Source organism: Numida meleagris, chromosome 6, assembly GCF_002078875.1.
Source record: "Numida meleagris isolate 19003 breed g44 Domestic line chromosome 6, NumMel1.0, whole genome shotgun sequence".
Taxonomy (NCBI): domain Eukaryota; kingdom Metazoa; phylum Chordata; class Aves; order Galliformes; family Numididae; genus Numida; species Numida meleagris.
The window spans coordinates 499,495-517,787 of record NC_034414.1 but is presented as its reverse complement, the minus strand read 5'-3'; the positions used below and the strand labels follow the sequence as shown (position 1 = coordinate 517,787).

General features: G+C 44.2%; 1 protein-coding gene across 4 annotated transcripts in view; it reads left to right on the top strand.

Moving 5' to 3' along the window:
• Positions 1-18,293, top strand: part of LGR4 (leucine rich repeat containing G protein-coupled receptor 4) — a 60,911-nt gene that overhangs the window by 21,013 nt on the left and 21,605 nt on the right. For all 4 annotated transcript variants that reach the window (XM_021401081.1, XM_021401083.1, XM_021401084.1 and 1 more), the window contains exons 2-4: positions 529-600; positions 13,310-13,381; positions 14,706-14,777. In XM_021401081.1, the coding sequence (XP_021256756.1) occupies positions 529-600; positions 13,310-13,381; positions 14,706-14,777 (216 nt within the window). The remainder of the gene's footprint in view (positions 1-528; positions 601-13,309; positions 13,382-14,705; positions 14,778-18,293) is intronic.

The window sequence follows — 18,293 nt, the reverse complement described above, 5'->3', positions numbered from 1 at the left end:
GGGACATGTTTCTGCTCTTCTTGTCAGTTGCTCCAGAAGCTGTTTGCCAGAAGCTCTTTGTTAGAAAGTCCCAGTGCCCGTATTTTTTGTATTTTTTTAAATGAAGGCATTTCATGGTGAAAATCTGAACAGTGGGTGGTCATAATCTTGAAAACGTTTTTGTCATATGCTGTGGTTTTAGAGCGGCCTTCTCCACGTGTTAAAGTTGTATGCATGTGCAAACTGGTGAAAATGAATGCTGAGGATAGCAGCTCCATATCCACTCTGCCATGCACGCACACCCTGTAGGTTTCCAGTCTTCTCGTGAGCAGAAAACTTTTTTACCAGCACCCCACGAGAAAGGTTTTTGCTGTGACTGGAGTCTCGAGTTACTTCACTCAAGCTTTGTTTAGCTTGAATATTTCTAGAAACAGTTATTGCAGTTTGATGCTAGAAAGCTTCTGTCTGTTATCGGGCCATCTCCACCTTTTCCTAGAGCGTGAAAATCCCTTACCGTCCACTGACAAATCTGTGTTTCTTCTTCCACAGGGACGTCAGCATGAACAACATCACCAGGCTACCAGAGGATGCATTCAAGAACTTTCCCTACTTGGAAGAGCTGTAAGTGTTTTTTGCACAAGTTCGTTTTGCTACGACATCCGATGGCCGTGTAAAAGTGGAAGGTGGGTGGGGAAACAGTGTTGAGAAAAGCTGTGAACAGAGAAAGCAATTATGCCTTAAAAAAAAAAAAAAAAAAATCAAATAATCCTCGACATGTTTGGAAACCGGAACAGTAAATGCTACTTACAAGGGACTTTTTACGGTAATTATTTTAATCACGGCTAGAGTGATGACACATCCTAATTACAGTGTTATCCAAAGATGATAGGAGAGGTGTGTAATTACCATTGTTTCCGATGGAGCTACAGTATAGCAGTTGCATAACTTCCATAAAATATATGTTGTTTCAGTTACTGAGCAGCTTGCTCCCTTTGCCCCTGTAGGCTGCAGAGCCAGTGCTCGCAAGCACATCTTGACCTGCTTCACAACCTTAAGGTCTGTGGTACGGGATGTTTTTATCACTCTCCAGCTCCCAGAACCCACTTCTCACCTGTCCTGCTCTTTTTTTAGCTTTATCTTTAGGTTTTGTTTAGGTGGCACCTGCACTTCTGAACTTTAACCCCCAAGCTGTGCTAGGGCTCACATGCCCAGTGTTCTGCTGAACTGAAGCCTTTGCTGGGATGCCTTTGCAGTCAAACCACTCCTTCACAGCATAGCACTAAGTGGGAATGGGTTTGAGAGCTGCTTTCAGAGTTGATGAATAAGGGCAAGGCTTTGACTTACTATTTCAGTAAGTAGTGACAAGTGACTTCTGTCTGCCTTAGTTTCCTTATCTATAAAGTAGGGTAATGGTACAGCCAGAGAACTCTGAGAACCTTCAATAATAAGCATCAGGGAAGGCAAACCCATTTTTTTTCTCTTGCGTTTTCACAGTGCCAAAGTAAGTAGTGTTTCACATATCAAAGAACATTTAAAATACAAAGTAAGGCTGTCCCTGTTTATGACTTTGCAGAGACTGGAACTATGAATTTTGCGTGAAGAGATCTTGTTCTCAATAAATGCATCTCAGGGAAAGAACAGTTCATTTCTCAAGAAGAGACAAACCCTTACGGAGTAGGGAAGCATCGTTCCAGCTTCTAAAGGAAGGGAAACTGAAGGAAAAAAAGAAAGCCATTTGTAGAGGGCAGCAGGTTAAACTGATACCGTAGCAAAACGACAGATAAAACCCAGAATCTTTTGGCTGTAGTTATCTGTTATAACTGATACATGTATTCCATCTCATTGGACCAGAAGTATGCAGAAGCTGGTAGAGATGGGTCTAGAAAGGCTCGTCTTCCTGAAAGCTTCTCTGTGTTTGTTCCTTGCGCTGCAGCTGCGCTGATGGCTCTAACAAGGAGTTCTACCTTTGCCTGGAATTTGTGACTCTCATCTGTCCTGACAATGTAGAAGCTGCCGTTGTGAATACACTTACATGTCTCTGTTTCCACTGAGCTTAAGTAGCTCTGGTTGGGTTCGGTACGTCTGTGAAGTACAGGTGAATGTCAGCTGAATTGCGGTTGTGATAGTTTGTTTCCTGCTTGCCAGTTTCTGTTTTCTTACATCTTACTTGAAGCATAGGTTAAATTTACAGTCAATTCTAGTGTACCTTGTGGAGGAGAATATATTTTACCAGGATTTCAAGTGGCGCGTGTGTATGGTTGACAGGATATAAGAAAGGCTGCTGCATGGCGTGAGTAATCAATTAAAAAGAAGAAAAAAAGAAATTAGAGGCCCGGGGGAAGCTTGCTTGGCTCAGAATTTGTATTGGCCAGCGCTCCCTGTGTGCTTTATAATACATGCTACTGTATGTCTGTATCTTGTTTTGTTAGACTAGATTTGCAGAGCTTTTTTTCCCCCGGGTTTTTAAGTCATGTTTTACACCAAAAGTTGAAACAACACGCAACGCTGTTTTCTCAACTGTATCCCCAACTTGAGATGACTGTGGGAGCCTTCATTTTTTTCCCTATAAGTAATTAAGCAATAAAACCTAGCTGGTGGGTGTGCATATTGTGTAACTTCCATAAACCCAGGGGTGTGTCAGGAGGTAAAGAGAAAAGGCAGAGCCTTCAGCCACCATCTATTGTGCTTATTAGCTAAGAGCTATCTGCTGCATGCACCTTATTGCCCCCCCAAATTCCAGCATGTCGTTCTGCAAAAAAATAGACCGGCGTGAAGCTCGGAGTTATACGCGAACACCCAGAATCTGCTTTAAATCATTCCTAGCTGACTTCAGAGTTAAAGCAAGTTCTGAAAACAAAAGCATCCGTACAGTGAAAATGATGTTTGCCAAAGATTTGGACATCCTCAAATCAATCAATATTACTAAGTACAAAAGAAAAAAAAAATACTGTTTTTATTTTATGTTGAACTCCTACCAAGGGTAGGTGTTGGAAGGTGACGGTCTTGTTTTGGAAGATTTGGGAAAGTAACTGTCTGTGTCAGAGTAGGTAAATCAATCTCTTGTTTGATCCGTAGTCTCTTTTCACCTTGGGAATACCAACGGTTTGCAGCCTGTCAGTAGAGCCTCTGGGGACTTGTCCACTGGCAGCGAAATGAGGAAGGTTTCTTCTTCTGGTGTAAAGACTTGATTATGGTCATCCTCGCGCCCATCGACTCCGGTTCACGTTCTTCCTAAAGAGAATATAATAGGCTACAGTGGACTCAGACGAGAGCAGCTTACCTTCTTATCAGAAGTAGCCAGCACCAGACAAGGCACGCTTTGCCTTCCTTCTGCTGATTCCATTTTCTCTCTATGGATCAGAGTACAGAAACTTCTGGTCTTCAGTTTTCCTGGTTGTTTCTAGAACAAACAGTCGGGCTTCCCACTGTACAGCCACAGTTTTCCCTCTCCGCTCACAGATGACTTTCAGGCTTTCTTCCTGGATTTTGTTTACAGTTGAACAGATCCAAATTTTGACTGCCGGCCGCTAACAAAACTGCTTTTTCAGTGCGCAAACCTGGGTGTGAGTCTCTATGCCAAGTAAGGAGAGACAGAGTTAAAGCAAAGCGGTGTTGAAATCTGTGCTGAAAGCAACTTTTCCATCTAGAACTTTTCCCAAGAATTACATGCCTAAAGCAAACGAGAATCCCACAAACTAATGGGAATGCAGTGAGTACCACGCCACCGTGAACACCCTTAACTCTATTCATCCAGGAGATGAACCCCAGACACCTTTCTCTTTGTACCACCCCTTAGCTCTGCTGTTTGTCAAATCCTCCAGCCTTGGGAGAGTTGGTTGATATTGCAAAATAGTGTCACAAAACTTAATTGAATGTAAATGGAACGCAATTAAACGTATTATGTAGGCAGCTGAGTCGTATGCAGTGCACATATGGAGAGGAGCGGATTAAAAAATGCATTAGGAGTTCTTCAATATGGGGGTTGTCATTTACTTTGTGCAATTTGGTAGTTTCAACAGACTTCAGAGGAGCATATTCCAAATCCTGAAAGGAACGGTAGCAACTAAAAGTGAAAGGAGGAGCATACCGGATTTGTAAAAGCTGGCTGCTTGATTAAAAGATGCCACCTCACGCAGAGGGCACTTACGTGGGCGCCTAAACTTACACATCCTGAGCTGTTTCCAGGTGTGATAGGTTATCTGAGACAGCTGCACAGGAATGGCAGATGCAATACACATGGTGACCGACGGCCTCCTGCAATAGCACTTGGAGGCCAGGTGGAAGGAGACTGCCTGTGTGACCCTAAGTGGCCGTGCTTAGGGCACTGAGTGCCCCGCATTTGCAGGTAGAATCTGAGTCTTTGTACCACGAAGATACCTGAGTACTGCTAGCAGGAACAAAGGCATTCCAGCTAATCTGCAAGCAGCATCAGCCTCTTGGGTTGTGCGCTCCTTGTGCCCCTGCTCGCAAGCTCGTGCATGTTGCGGCGTAGTGCGCTTACCATGCGTCTGTGGGATTCTTGCACTATTTATAAATGTTATAAAAATTCTCCATCTCTGTGTAACTGATACCCATCTGGAAGTAATTTGCGAATGATTGAAACGGCAATGGTCAGAGTCAGCGAGGAGCGGACCACCAAGGGCTTTGCCGCAGCAGTTAAAGAAGTGTGTTCTCCAGAAAACGTTAACATAAATGTGCTGCAGCCCTGAACCCGGTATGGAAACTAAAAATCCTTGAAGAATTTGGCCGCGGTTTTCTAACCACACCTTAAAATATTTATAGAAAGCTAGAGGAGGAAAATATAGTTAGATAATGTAGTGTTTTTAGAAAGCAGAAAGCGTTTGGCAATGTGAATTTTGAAGTAGAAGAGCCAGGCTGCACGGCGTTCTGGTGCTTTTCTTTTTCCTTCTGACGGACAGAATTATCTGAAGTAGCATGAAGGGTTCTGACTGTATGATTTCTATTCGCTGCACCGGTGAAATTTCAGCTGGATTAATTGAATGGCTCTCTCTCAGGGAAGGCGAATTGCGGCGATTTTTATTCTTGGCCAGTTTTCTGTTTTGACTTCAGAAACTCGCACCACTCAAACAAAGCAAAAGTCTCCCCGAGTTAATGACTTTTTCACCTTATTTTGGTTTCCACTCTTCACCTCTTGAAACCTTCCCTTCTTCTTTGCCCTGCTCTACTGGGTAGAGCTTAAACAATAAGGCATCTGCCCCCTGATGCGGTCTGCCTTGGAGCAGGGCACTGGGCCCCTCTCCATGAGGGAAGGGAAGACGCTCGCTGCCCTCCGACTCTTGTAGCTTTCAAGAGTCTATTGCGAGAAAATAGTCACTCCTGAAGGCACCGAGAGACCGCAGTGCTCCGTGACCTTGCAGATGTGTGCTGATGCCAAGGTCTGTTTTGTTTCTGCTTTTGTTCGTATGATATGAAAGAGTCTGTCTTTTATGACGCTGTCTTCAGCTTATTATTTTACTGAGGTTTTTATTAGCGGGTGAAAGTGGTTCCAGGGAATTAAAGTGACCGAACGAAAGTTCTAATCAATAAAAGGCTTCTCCTTTCTGAAATGCTCATCTGCTTTTTGAGAGGTGAGCAAACAGCCAGAGAGAGAGTGACCGTGCAGCTACAGTTTTTCGGGAGAAGAAATAGTCCAGCTGAGAACGGAACGACTGTTTAATTATATCTGTGATGATTACAGCATTAACAGGTCTTTCTTAAACATCTCACCCACCCCCTCCCCCGAGCCAGAGTCTGTGATCGTGGCTTTTAATTGACAAAATATATTTTGAGAAGGTAAGGATTAATTAAAATGCATACTGGCAGTGGAAAATGAAATGTTTTTGCCGTAAGGTTGTAATCAGGAAGTATCTGCAAGGGAAATGTCTGGGGTTATTTTTCCTCTTGACTGCAGCTGAAGATGACCACCTGGCTGAAATGTCACAGCTGCTTGCTTTTGTAGTATCTATTTCAGTATGTAATCTAGATGGTCCCCTTCCTTCTAATTTCTGCCTCAGCACCAAGTTGTGTTATCCTCAAGGAGGGAGAGGGAGCGTCTGTCTCTTCTATTACGTTGCTTTTGTGAATAAGACACGTCTTGGGGTGAGGCCAAGGCCACCAGGGCTGAGCTGGTAGATTGGGATGCAGTCTTTTCTCACCTGGCTGTGGAGCGTTGGGTGGAAGGAGGCTTGGTCTTTTAAAGGAGTGTTTCTAGGATGCCTGAGAATGTCGATGTGTAATTCCTCTCTCTTTCGTGGACGCAGCTAATGGGAAGCTGGAGACGATGGGTTCATTTGGAGTAGGAAAGTCAGAACAAGAAGTTTTCGGGATGCCTAGCTGCCGTGAGGTAGCGGAGGCTGTGCTGAAGCATCCTCTCGTGACGCTGGCTGGAGACGTTAGGCTACGCTAGACCCCGTCCAGCTCCCACTGAGAGCACGTGGGACAGGCAGGGAGCTCCCTTCAGCTGCTCCCTTGGCAGGACAGCCAGCTGGGCCGTCCCTTGTTGGGATGTCAGAAATAGCCGGCCGGCGTGGGGCTGGGAGCCGACGGGCGCTCGTCATCCATCTGCCAGCTCTGAATGCTTGAACAGCTGGAGGAGGCAATTTCTTCAGTCGCTCCCTCCAGCCTGAATTCCGAGAGGTGCAGTTCTAATGAAGAAAATGTGAGGTGTAGGTTTCGCATGTGTTAGCAAGTTGGGAGCCTAGGCTTTGACTTGAGCACCTCGCATACATTAGAAATGTTCGCTGCTTTGTGTGTGCTGGAGTTTCAGAAAGTGCGCCGGCGTGTCGTAACTTGTGCCGTCGATTTCTAGTCAAGACAAACCTTTAGGCAAAGACTCCCAAGTAGAACTAACCGCAGTCAGCTAAGATACTTCTAAACATCACCTACCCGGTCTGCGCGAGATGCTAAATGATGTTTAAAAACACGTCGGCCAACCTGCGTTTAATGAATGCTTTCTTATCTCTGTCAGCCCTAAATCAGTTTTATTCTGGATGAGTTTCAGTCCTGCTGATACAAATGCAATGTTTCTGTGGCTTAGAAAGTTCTCCCTGTACCTAACAGTGGCGCATCTTTCCTGTCTGAGGGGATGAATTGCAGTGAGCTGAGCAGATTGCATTATTTTTAGTTTATATTCCCATGTATTACCTCTGAAATGTGGCGTGGTTGTGTGTGAAGATCCCAAGATGTGTCTGTGTAGCCAGCTTTCAGTATGTATGGTGGGGACTGAAGCTTTTTGCTTATCTGTCACCTTCTAGCTGGCGTTCAGCAATACTGTAACTTGTGCTCACACTGGAGCTGGCTCAGCTCAGCCGCCCGGAGGCTGAACTTTGCAGTGTTAGCCTCCAAGACCCGTCCTACAAGCCTGGCTTTATTATGCTGCCTGAGCACCAGGCTGGGGCCGTCTGAAAGCATAAACCAGGTAAGAAGCTTCTGGAGGCCGTGTGGCTCCTCAGAAGCTCTCAGGCTGTGGCTCTCCCCTCTCTCAGAGATCCCAGAGAGCACCTAAGCTGTACAGCCCAGCTCCTCCTTTCAGCTTGTGGAGCTGAGCGTGAGAGACAAGGCAGGAGTCTGCAGGAGCGCAGGGAGCCAGTTGCAGGCTCCAGTCTGGAGAAGAATCCTGTGTAGCTCCGATGTTATGGTATGGTAAGAAGACGTGATTACATCACTCTTGTACCTTCTTTCTTCCCTCCTTTTGAGCGGTTGCTGATTTTGGTATTTTTTTGTGGATGTTGTGAGTACTGAGGTTCTTACCTAATTAGCACTGGTGGATTTTGTCTTTGTGCTGACAAAGTAACCCGTACCGATGTACAGTTCTTTCTCTGCCTCTCCTTTATAAAAGTAAAATTGTAGATGATTCTGATAAAATACTTTGGGTTTCTTCAGCTTTTGGAAAGTTGGTGGATAACCTCATTCTTAACCTTTACTTCAAGAACCCCATTTCTCAAAGGTTTTCATTGTGGAGATTTCTACAAAACCTGGGTTTTGTATTTACCTGGTATGTATCTGAAGTGGTTAGAAAACTGGCAGCTGGTTTAATTGCCACATATATGTAGATTTCGCCCACTTCCTCTTTTTGTAGTGTCACCTGCTTGGTGCACGGCCATTCAAACAGCCTGTGCCTGAAAGTACAGTGGGTGTCAGGGCAAGAGACAGGATACGTGGACAGAATAAAGCAGCGTGGAGGATCTGCGGTCTCTGCTGACGTTTGCGTGGGTGCTAGTTACTCTTGCTGAAAACGTAGCAGTAGTACAGTGGACAGGCGTTAGACTTCCTTCTGATCAGTTTTTTTTTGTCATTTAAGTTTCCGATCAGGAGTGCATTTGGAAAAGGAGCCATTACCTTGGACTTCAGTATAGTTTACAGAGAGCTGTAAATGCTAGAAAGCTTCGGGATGAGAAGCACCTACTCAGCCTGATGGAGTTGGTGCAGTTTCAGCGCTGTTTCTAGGTAGAGACTTCTTTAGGTTCCCGATGTGCCTTGGCTTACGTGGTGGCTGTTTTATAAATAATGGTTGAGATTGTGTAATAATGAAACTACTGCAAGAAAAGGAGAGGGGATGAATGTGTTTTTCCGTTACCAGAAGCGGAATAAAGTATCCGTTTAGTTAGGCTAAATTGGCATGGAGGAACTGGAGTAATCTGTAGGCTATCGATTTGCTTCACAGCAGTGCAGCAGGCTGCAGCTGACAAAGTCCCAAAGGGGCCATTTGCTTCTCACAGATAACCAAAGTGAAGTTCAGTTCAGCAGTGGGGCTCCCAGCTACAAGTGTAAATGCAGCTGCTGAGGATGGGCATGGCACGTAACGACATCTCCGGTGCTTTTCAGTTGATGGGAGTTAAAAGGCGGGTGTAAAATGGTTGTCTTCTGTTTTTTTTTTCTGTTTGACTTCAAAAATAATCAAATGTTTTATCTGTGCTTCGCTCTTAAGAAAACTGAATTCCGTTCCAAAGTGGCGACTTCTCTGGGAAAGGTGGGAATAGGTTTGTGTGCGAAGCGCAAAGAGCCCTGAAAGATCTGATGGCTGGGGTGGGGGCAGGTATGGAAGGATGGCAGAGCAGTAGGTGGCTGGAAGATGGCAAAGAAGTAAAGAAATGGCAAAAGTGCAAGAGGGGAAGCAACGGAATATTTTCCTTTAGGATGAAAATAGGTAGAAGTTGGCGAATTAAAAGGAGGTGTTGAGAGAGCAGAGAACCAGTGGCAAATGGTCTGCAGGGGGCTGTGAAAGGGTGACTAGATCTTGAGTGGGAGTCTTGGGTCTCACCAGAAGGCAGCTACAGTGGAAATAACGCATCGTGTGATTTCTTATGATGTGTAAGGATTGCATTCCGTGAAAGTATTTGGGTTTTCTGTTGAGAAAGTAAGATTACAGTGTGCCCGTGGAGAAAGTACCCTACGTTCTACTATTGGAGACAAGATTGGCAGGTAGAGTTAGGAGCGTACCACCAGGGTGCAAGAAACAAAGCAAAACTAGAAACAACCCACATGAAAACAAACATAAAGCCCACAGCAAAACCCCTCTCTCTCCCCATGTGCAAGCGTGAGCCTTGCAGCAGGACGGAAGGAGACCTATTCTTTCTCCGTAACCTGAGGTTCACCACCATCTGGGATGAAAGACAAGCAGAGGGGTTTCCAAGATGTTCCTATTGCATCCTATCAAAATGAGAGTGATGGTTTTCATTGTTACAGCCAAAAATGCATCTGTGGGACATCCTTCCTGATTTTGGAGTGACACCAGCGATTAACTTGGCTCGGATAACGTGCAGCAGGGTTGCCAGATTCTTAATTGCAGAACTCTTAATTTCCCAAAAGAAAGCGAGCAGTCTTTGCTGCTTTCAGAAGAATTTCAGTGCAAGAAGCCATGCTTACTTTGTACTCGGGGAATGAGATACTGTGGAAGATTATTCCCCAGCCAGATTGTGTCCTGATTTCTGTAATAACAACAAGGTGTCCTCTACATCTGGAGATCATTTACTGTGCCACTTAAAATAATGATTAGAGTGTACTGGTCTCCTACCAGAGATGACAGGATAGCAGAAGTATTTTGTCCTCCATATGTCCTCCTCTGATATCCTGCTACTCTGAAATAGATCTTGTCCATCTGAATTTGTCCACATTTGCAGCAATATGATCCCATTCAAACTCCTTTTTTTTGTTCCCCAGTAAGAATAGGAGAGTGCAATTCTCAGCACTGCGCAGTTATAGAGAGATTGCCAACCCGGAATAAAGCTACCTAGTGTGTTTCATTACAACTGTGATTTCACTGCTGCCCCACAAAACCTCTGGGGTAGCTCAGATGCACTAATGCAGAATCCTTGCAGTCCTGGACAGAGGGCTGTCACTGTAGATTTGCCTGTTTTATAGTCCTATGCCTTCTGGAGATAGAACTCTACATGAACGTTGATGTTACTTGGCCTGCGAACTGTAGGTTGACAATCAGCCTTGGTCTCTTGGACTGCTTCTTCTCAAAAGGAAGAAAAGGATGGGTTCTCAGCTTAAAGGTAGGGCTGCCTCCAGGTGTCACTTCGTAGCAGTTTGGAGTTCTCACCGTAGCATGGAAGCTTCCAGGACTGGGCCCAAGCGGCATGGTAAGGCCCCACCATGCCCACTGACCACGTCCCTCAGTGCCACGTCTCCGTAGCTCTTGAACACCTCCAAGGACGGTGACTCTGCCGCTTCCCTGGGCTGCCTGTGCCAATGCCTCACTCCTCCTGAGAAGAAATCGTTCCTAACATCCAGCCTGACAAAGTGTATATGTGCATATATGTGTACGTCTAGAACACGATATTTGAAAATCTGAGTGTCCGTTTTTGGGACATGCTGGAAGGAGATGCTATGTGGAGAGCTTGACTGCACTATTGCAGTGATATCTTAACTCACGGTCAATCTATGCACTGCACTCCATGCTGTTGTTTGCTCTTTTCTGTCTTGCAAATGCAGCTGGCTATGTGAAGAGAAGCCCTGCCCTGCTGCGCAAGGCTGCAGCAGAGGCAGGCAGGTCGCACAAACCAACCCATCGCCTTCGCCCGCTGGAAAGCAAGCTGCACCTCGAGCTGCTGAGGAGCAGCCACGCTCCCCAGGGCTAGGACACGAATGATAAATGTATATTTGGCAAACTGATTAGTAAAGCGTTTGCACACTTGGCTAGTTGGATCCTGTTTCCTGGAAGGCGGCCAAGTTTAGGAGAAACGGAAATGTAATGGATTGCAGGTTTTTTTTTTCTTTTTCTTTTTTTTTTTTTTTTTCATGTTGGTTGGTTGCAAAAGGCTGAATAAACAGGAGGTGCCTTGAGGTAGGCGAAGCCTTGCTGTTTTTGAAGTCACGCAAGCCTTGCTCTGGCTCCGCTGTATTTAGTTTCCAGCGCTCTGCAAGTTGTGTTAGTGGCAGTCAGTGAGCAACGCTCCGTAGGGCTGAGGGAGGTTATCCGACTGGCTTTAGTTTAGCTTTTTAAAACAAATCGTAATCCCGGGTCTCTTTGGGGAGAGGAAGAAATGACAGCAGATGCCTGATAAGTCGCACGGCAACCCCTTTCACTGGGAAGCCCAGCGGAGCTGGGTTTGCTGCTGGGCAAACGCTGGTCAGCACCGCTGCTTTTTGGAGCGGGTGCTAGGCAGTGGGAATCCATTGCGGTTTGAGAGCCCAAGTAGTTCAGTGCTGAAGCCTCAGTTAGGTTATTCTTGATTTCAGGATTTCTGTTTTGATGTTCTGAGTACTGCGTTCAGCAGATCACTGGGAAAACACTGGTGTAGAGAACCAGCTCTTCTGTTTCTTTCTGTTTGAGTGATGGGAACCGTTTTCTAAAATCCAACTGTTCAGTTGACAGTGAGCAATCCTCTTCTCCTTTTGTAAATAGAATCTTCCACCTTTGACAAATGGATTCAATAAACAGAGCTATCATGTTCTCTATTAGGCAGCAGTTGATTAAGTCATTGATTGTGCTCTGAGCAGATCTGTGTTGGAATCAAATGCTTCGGGCGATCTCTGTTAGGTAGGTAGAGGCAGAGAGCAAGATAAAAATGTGTTAATGTTGCTTTGTGCTGGCAAGCTTGACGCTTCAGATGGTGCTAGTTTGTTCTTTTCCTTTTAGAAATATTATTTTCCCCTTAGCGTAGCTGGCTCGCTTCAGCTCGCTGTAACAACAGTGGTGTATTTTGATATCCTGTAAAGCACAAATACGGTTTTTTAATTATTAACGCTGCGTCGTACGTAGTATTTCCACCAGATGATTTCGTTTTACAACCTCTTCCAACGCTGATTTTGCTTAGCTTGGATGTGAAACCAAGTCTGAAAGCGAATACTTTGGCTGAAATGATGGCATCTTTTGGCAGCGGTGGATTAGCAGGTGTTCTGCATTATTGTCTTCTGCCCCTAAAAGAAAATAACTCGTGTCACAGCTCTGAGAGCTCAGCAAAGGTTGGACCACACAGGGCCTGCTGCTCAGGATATGGGTGAAATGTTGAAGAACAGGGAGTGGGGGCTGGGTGGAGCTGTTGGGAAGCAGCTGTTGAGGCTGATGTTTCTGCTTTCCTGCTTTGTCTTCTGCAGTGCCTCCAGGATTTATTACTTCCAATATCATGGTTGTTTTCACAAGTTAGTTTGTGCTGATGTCCAGCAGTCCCAAGTTTGAAAGCAGCCACGTTTTGAGACAACACAAGTACGGCTGAGGATTCTGTTTCCTTCCTCTCTCTCTCCCTCCCCTCAAAACAGATTTCTTTCCTGAAAAATAACTAGCTAGTCCAAATAACAGCAAAAAAAAGGTGAAAGATGATCCAGATGATGTCTCAAAAACGTCGGCAGGCTTTCCGTCAGTTGTCAACACCGTAAACGTTCCACCTCCTTGCGAGTGTTGTCTTCGTGTTTGAGACTTTATTACAAACTTCTCTCTGCCTCTCTTCAGCATCTACCTGGTTTTCCTCCACTGCGTAGCTTCTGGAGGAAGTGCTGCGTAGGTTAAAAACACGTGGATATCAGGGCGTGCATTTCACCAAAGCAGTGCCGAAGGCCCGAGGGTCACGCTGATAGTGGGAAGTGCACTTTTCACACCTAGTACCATAAGAAGATTCTTCATCTTTCTGCAGTGTGTTTTTTTTTTTTTTTTTTTTTTCCTGGCACGTTTGCAAAAGTTTATCCCCGAGGCTTGAGTGAATTCTGGTTGTGAAAGACGTGTAACGACTGAACTAACTGATGCAAACTTGGAAGATCAGAAATATGGCGTACTTGGATGCAAAATGCCTACTTGTTTGCAAGGATTGTTACATTGCTGATTTTTTCGTGTTAGAAGATTGTAGAAGTGCTGTATTTAATGACTGAAATTATTATTACAATTTTTTTCCAGGCGACTGGCTGGCAATGACCTTTCTTTTATCCATCCGAAGGCCTTGTCTGGGTTGAAAGAACTCAAAGTTCTGTAAGTAATCGGGTTTTAGAGCTTCGTATGCCTTCTTACTGCACAGTCAGCCTATTTACCGATAGGTTGGATGGAGATTTCTTTTTCTTTGCTAAAACAATATCGTTACCCCCCCAAAAAACGTATAGCGCTCCTACATTTTCTTTAAAAGCCTGAGCTGTAGTTACTACATCTAACTGGAGCATTTACTTTTTTTCTGAAGTATAGCTTGTAGCAGTAGATTGTTAAGAAGGAAGAAACCTTATGAAGTTTATATAAAGCTCTTTCTTATTCTCAACCCTTCGTTCTATTCCATCAGATGCTCAGACTCTCTAGCACTTAAAGTTTAATGATGCTGGTTGGCCTTTGCATTGTCCACTAAGGGTGATAGGAATCATTTTGATAGTTCGATGTTGCTTTAGGTGGAAATGACCTAATATTAGTAAAGAAAGTTCTCATTAAAAATAAAAAGTTGGCAATGAATGCCCTGTTTCTCATATCCTGTTCTTCCTTCTCAGCTGAGAATGTTTGCTTTGACTGCTTTTCCATTGCTAAGGATAAAAGGTTTTCTGCTGTCGGAGGTTTTAAAAACCTCTACGTAGAAATCATAGCATTTAAGCTGCTGGAAATATTTCCAATTGCTGGCAGGGTAACAGATAGTTAATTAAATAGATAGTTAAATAACCTAATGAAGAAGGACTCTGAGGTTGTAAAGAAAAAGCATAAACACACAGCGTAAGTGAGGAAACTACTGATGTGTCACAGTGTTTTGGGAACTAAATGCCCAGCGTCACGGCCCTTGAAAGTCTTTCCGTTGGGATGCTCAGCTCTGGAGGAGCCTGAAATTCTAGCAGTTCTTGAAAAAGTAGTTATTAATTAGCAGTTAACTTATATGTCCAACAGCAGTTACCCTAATGCGCATCAAAACCTAATAGCACTTAATAATGTGTGAGATCTCAGTTATTTGCATTCACTTTACATAAAGTGCTCATCGTGCAATAGTACGTTGTCCCACAAACGAGTTTTTAAAAATACAGCATAACTTAATTCCTCTTGGCTTCAGTTTCATTCTGTGTCTTCTTGCTGCGGTGCCTAGAGGTGCTTGGTTGTGAATGTACTTGGTAAACTGGATTCTTAACGCTTTGCGTATTGATGCGGCTTTACGAAAAATTGGGGGGGGAGGGGGTGTTTTGTAGCATAGATGGGGTGATGTCACAAGAAAATGAATGTGATAATGAATGTGATAATGCCACCTTCTCTTGCATAGGTTAGAAATGGACTGGGGGGTATTCTATATAGATGTTACTGTCCAAGTACCGCACTGATGCACTGGGCGTTTTTACAGAACCCTACAGAACAACCAGCTGAAGACTGTACCTAACGAAGCCATCAGAGGATTAAGCGGTTTACAGTCCTTGTAAGTTTTCTCACTTTGCTTTTGTTCTCCAAATTCCACTTTCAGTCACGTTGTACAAGTTTATTCTGTTCCGTACAGTTCTGAAGTATGATGGTTTGAGCAATAATGGACCCAGAGTTTCTGATCTTGTGGTTTCAACTGGGGGAAAGTTTTCCTAGCAAAGCTGACAAGGAATTGTACTCGCTGTCTTTGGGGTGACCTAAACTCTTTCAACACCCAAACTCAGGTACATGGTTGCTGTATGAAAGTAGAGGTGGTAGAGTCAAGTATTTATCATTCTTATACATGTCCTAAGGTGTTTAAGCCATTTTAAAACGTAGTGCAAAAATGAATCACGCCCAAGTCTTTTGTACCTGGAGGAGGAAAAGGGGTTTCTGGGAGGGAGTACTGCTTGAGACGTGGATAGTCTTGGGTTTACTGGAAGGTGTTGAAATCACATAGACAGTTAGGAGCGCTCAGCCATTATTGCTAGTCGCTCATTAAGTGTTTCGTATGTGCTTACACTATCTCCTGGCTTATTGTATTTTATAGAGCAACTTAATCAGACCTTAATAGTTAGTTACAGCTCTCAAGGTGGTAGATACTTATCTCCATGGTGGTGGCGTGGAGGGGTTTCAAACTTTTTCCTCCTTTCTGCTTACATACAGAGAGAGGGCTGGTTATCTGTTCCCTCTGTGCCAAAACTTAAGTTTCTGACTAAGATCCTGTCTCTTTGCATTGCATCGGATTACGGAATAATTGTGCAACTCTTGCAAAGGTGCTTTTGGAAGGCAGCAGTAGTTTGGTGCCATCAGATTTTGAGATTCGGGTGAGGGAATGTGGGCTTCCACTTGCAGTAATTGTGCAGGTTTCCTTAATATCCACATTTCCCTCCTGTTTTACTGTGTGTGGAGAAGAGAGAACTGCCTGGTCTGAGGGCTGCAGTCTGCTTTGGGCAGAGGTTATGCATTGTAATAAAACCCCTCCAGATTACATGGCATGAATAACCCTGTAGTAATTCTTCTAATAAACAAGAGCTAGAGCACTCTTCCTTCCTTCCAGCATTTCTGTGATGCCAAAGAAGAAACAAATTTAGTAAATATGTAAGTTTCCTTGAAATAATCCATTTCGTTTTCTATGAGTATGCTTTTGTCTCAGTTGCAGTAATGTTTGTTCCCTATTTAAAGCTTCAAATGCTAAATCTCCAGCTGCTGGTTTGTTAATTTTATTGGCAAATGAGAAATGGTAAAATTAAGGAAAAGGTGATGAGTATAGAGGTTGAGATAGCATCTAATTCTCTCTCTTTAATGTATTTGAATATGACTAGAAACAAGATGTCCAAAAAAGCAGATGTTTTAGTTGTTGGAAAAAAAATAGATATAATTGAATGATTATGCAGTGTTGTGTAGTATAACTAGTATAATTGCGTTATACAGAATCGTTGTTAGTGAAACGTAGAAGTGACCATTGGAAGTGTGGTGAAGATTGGACACTAGGAAATACTTCTTCTCCAAGGGAGTCGGGCACTGGAACGGGCTGTGTGTTCCAGGGTGGATGCTGGTGGAGCCACTGTCCCTGGAGGTATTCAAGAAATGTGTCGGTGTTGTACTGAGGGACACGGTTTTGTGGGCAGTATTGGTGGTAGGTGGACGGTTGGACTGGATGATCTTAGAGGTCTTTTCCAACCTTGGCGATTCTGTGAAGTTTGCTGTTCTGGGAGCTCGTTGTTCACAGACAAATGAGAAACTGTAGAAACAGTAAAAAAAGGAGGAAATTGGGTTAATAAGTAGCAAGCTACTTGATTTCTCTTTCTCTGAGGAAAACCAGATTGAATTTTCAGAATTACTGTGAGAAATACAGTGGGCAAACCCAGCCTGGAAGTCAACAAATATCAGCGTCAGAGGATCAGAGATTTTTCTTCTGTTGTGGATCCTGCTTTGGGTTGTCTCCCACTCTGACCCCAAGAGGACCGCTACCTGCACTGCTGGATCACCACTGTGGTAGCCATTTGTGGATAATTTTTTTCTCTTGTGATGAGTGTCGTGAGAAATGTGAAGCATTTTTACTCTGCTATCCAGAAACTTTGCCTGAATGCATTTCTGTCATTTTCAGAAGCTTCAGGAAAACTGAAAGTTTCGTACACGGCCTGTAAAAATTACAGTGTAGCTCTGTAGATCCCCTACTAATGCAGAGAGCGGCATCTGGCACGGGAATGCTGGGCTGTCCTCTGAATTGGAGTAATCGTGGAAAAATAAATGCCAGCACGCTGCTTTATTGGTTTAAAAAAAAAAAAAAAAAAGACAAAGAAAGAAAAACACAGTCTTTTAGAAAGAATGTGTCAAAATGGATTTAAGAATCCTGAGCTGCTCTGACTTCATAAAACAAATAGCTCATTGCAGAATGTGTGCTTCTTCTATCTTGTTAATACATAATCCCAATCCAAAACTTGCAAGTTCTAACATCGCTGAACTGACTCTCTTTTGGCAGTTGCCCAGTTTGCTCTAAAGTAGGCTTTAGGGGGATTTTTTCTTGGTGAAGACACAAATTACTCGTTCGTAAAGCTTTATAGCGTACTGATGATGGCTTGGTTTGCAGCTCCTGTAGCACTGCCTCATTTCTTTCTTGATGTACACAAGTCCTAGCTGCGTAGGAAGGCAGCTGCCACATTGTGTGTGTTAATGAGCCCAGTAAACATACCTGGGTTGGAAAAAAGAAGATGGTTGCAGGAGCTTCGTGATTTCAGGCGTTTGTGTTTTAGCTGGAGAGTAGCCAGTGTGGTTCAGAATACTAAATGACAGCTCTTTATTTTCTGTTTATATTGGATATCTTCCCAGCTCTGGCCTCCCGAGGAGAGCTAGAACCGAGTTATTCTTTATGAAAGCGAAATTTACCAAAAGGAAGAGTTCTGGTGAGCGGAAACGCACTTCTTGATCACCTTGGAGTAGTTTATCGGGCAGGACGTGCGGTGAAGTGGCACGCTATGTTCTTGAAATCTGGAGATGGTGTCGGTGTGTTGTATTGGCAGTCCAAGGCTATGTGGAGAGCCAGAGGTGGCAAAGCGGTGCGCTCCTGATGTGACGTATGCGAGTCCAGAAAGGAGAAGGAGGTGATGGCAGGGGGACCCTTGTTTCAGTGCCTTGGCATAAGGTGCTGTTCATCTCTGATAGCTTTTTTTTTTTCTTTTGAAACGCTGCTTATTCTGGGATGTAATTCAAGGGGTTTGCACAAGGGGTTTGCACAATGGCTTATTAAGCCATACCACTTCCATGATTGCTCTCGCTCACCCCAGAAACCCAGCTGGACGTAAATTTCTAAGTCATAGCGTAGAATATTCTCGTATAACCTGAGTTTGATGGGTACTGAAATGATTGCACTAAAAACAAAACTCTCGGATCACAGAATGGAGTCATAGAATCCTTAGAGTTGGAAGGGCCCTCTGAGGGCCATCTAGTCCAGCTTCCCTGCCATGAACAGGGACACCACAGCTAGATCAGGTTGCCCAGGGCCTGATCCAGCCTCGCCTTGAAAGTCTCCAGG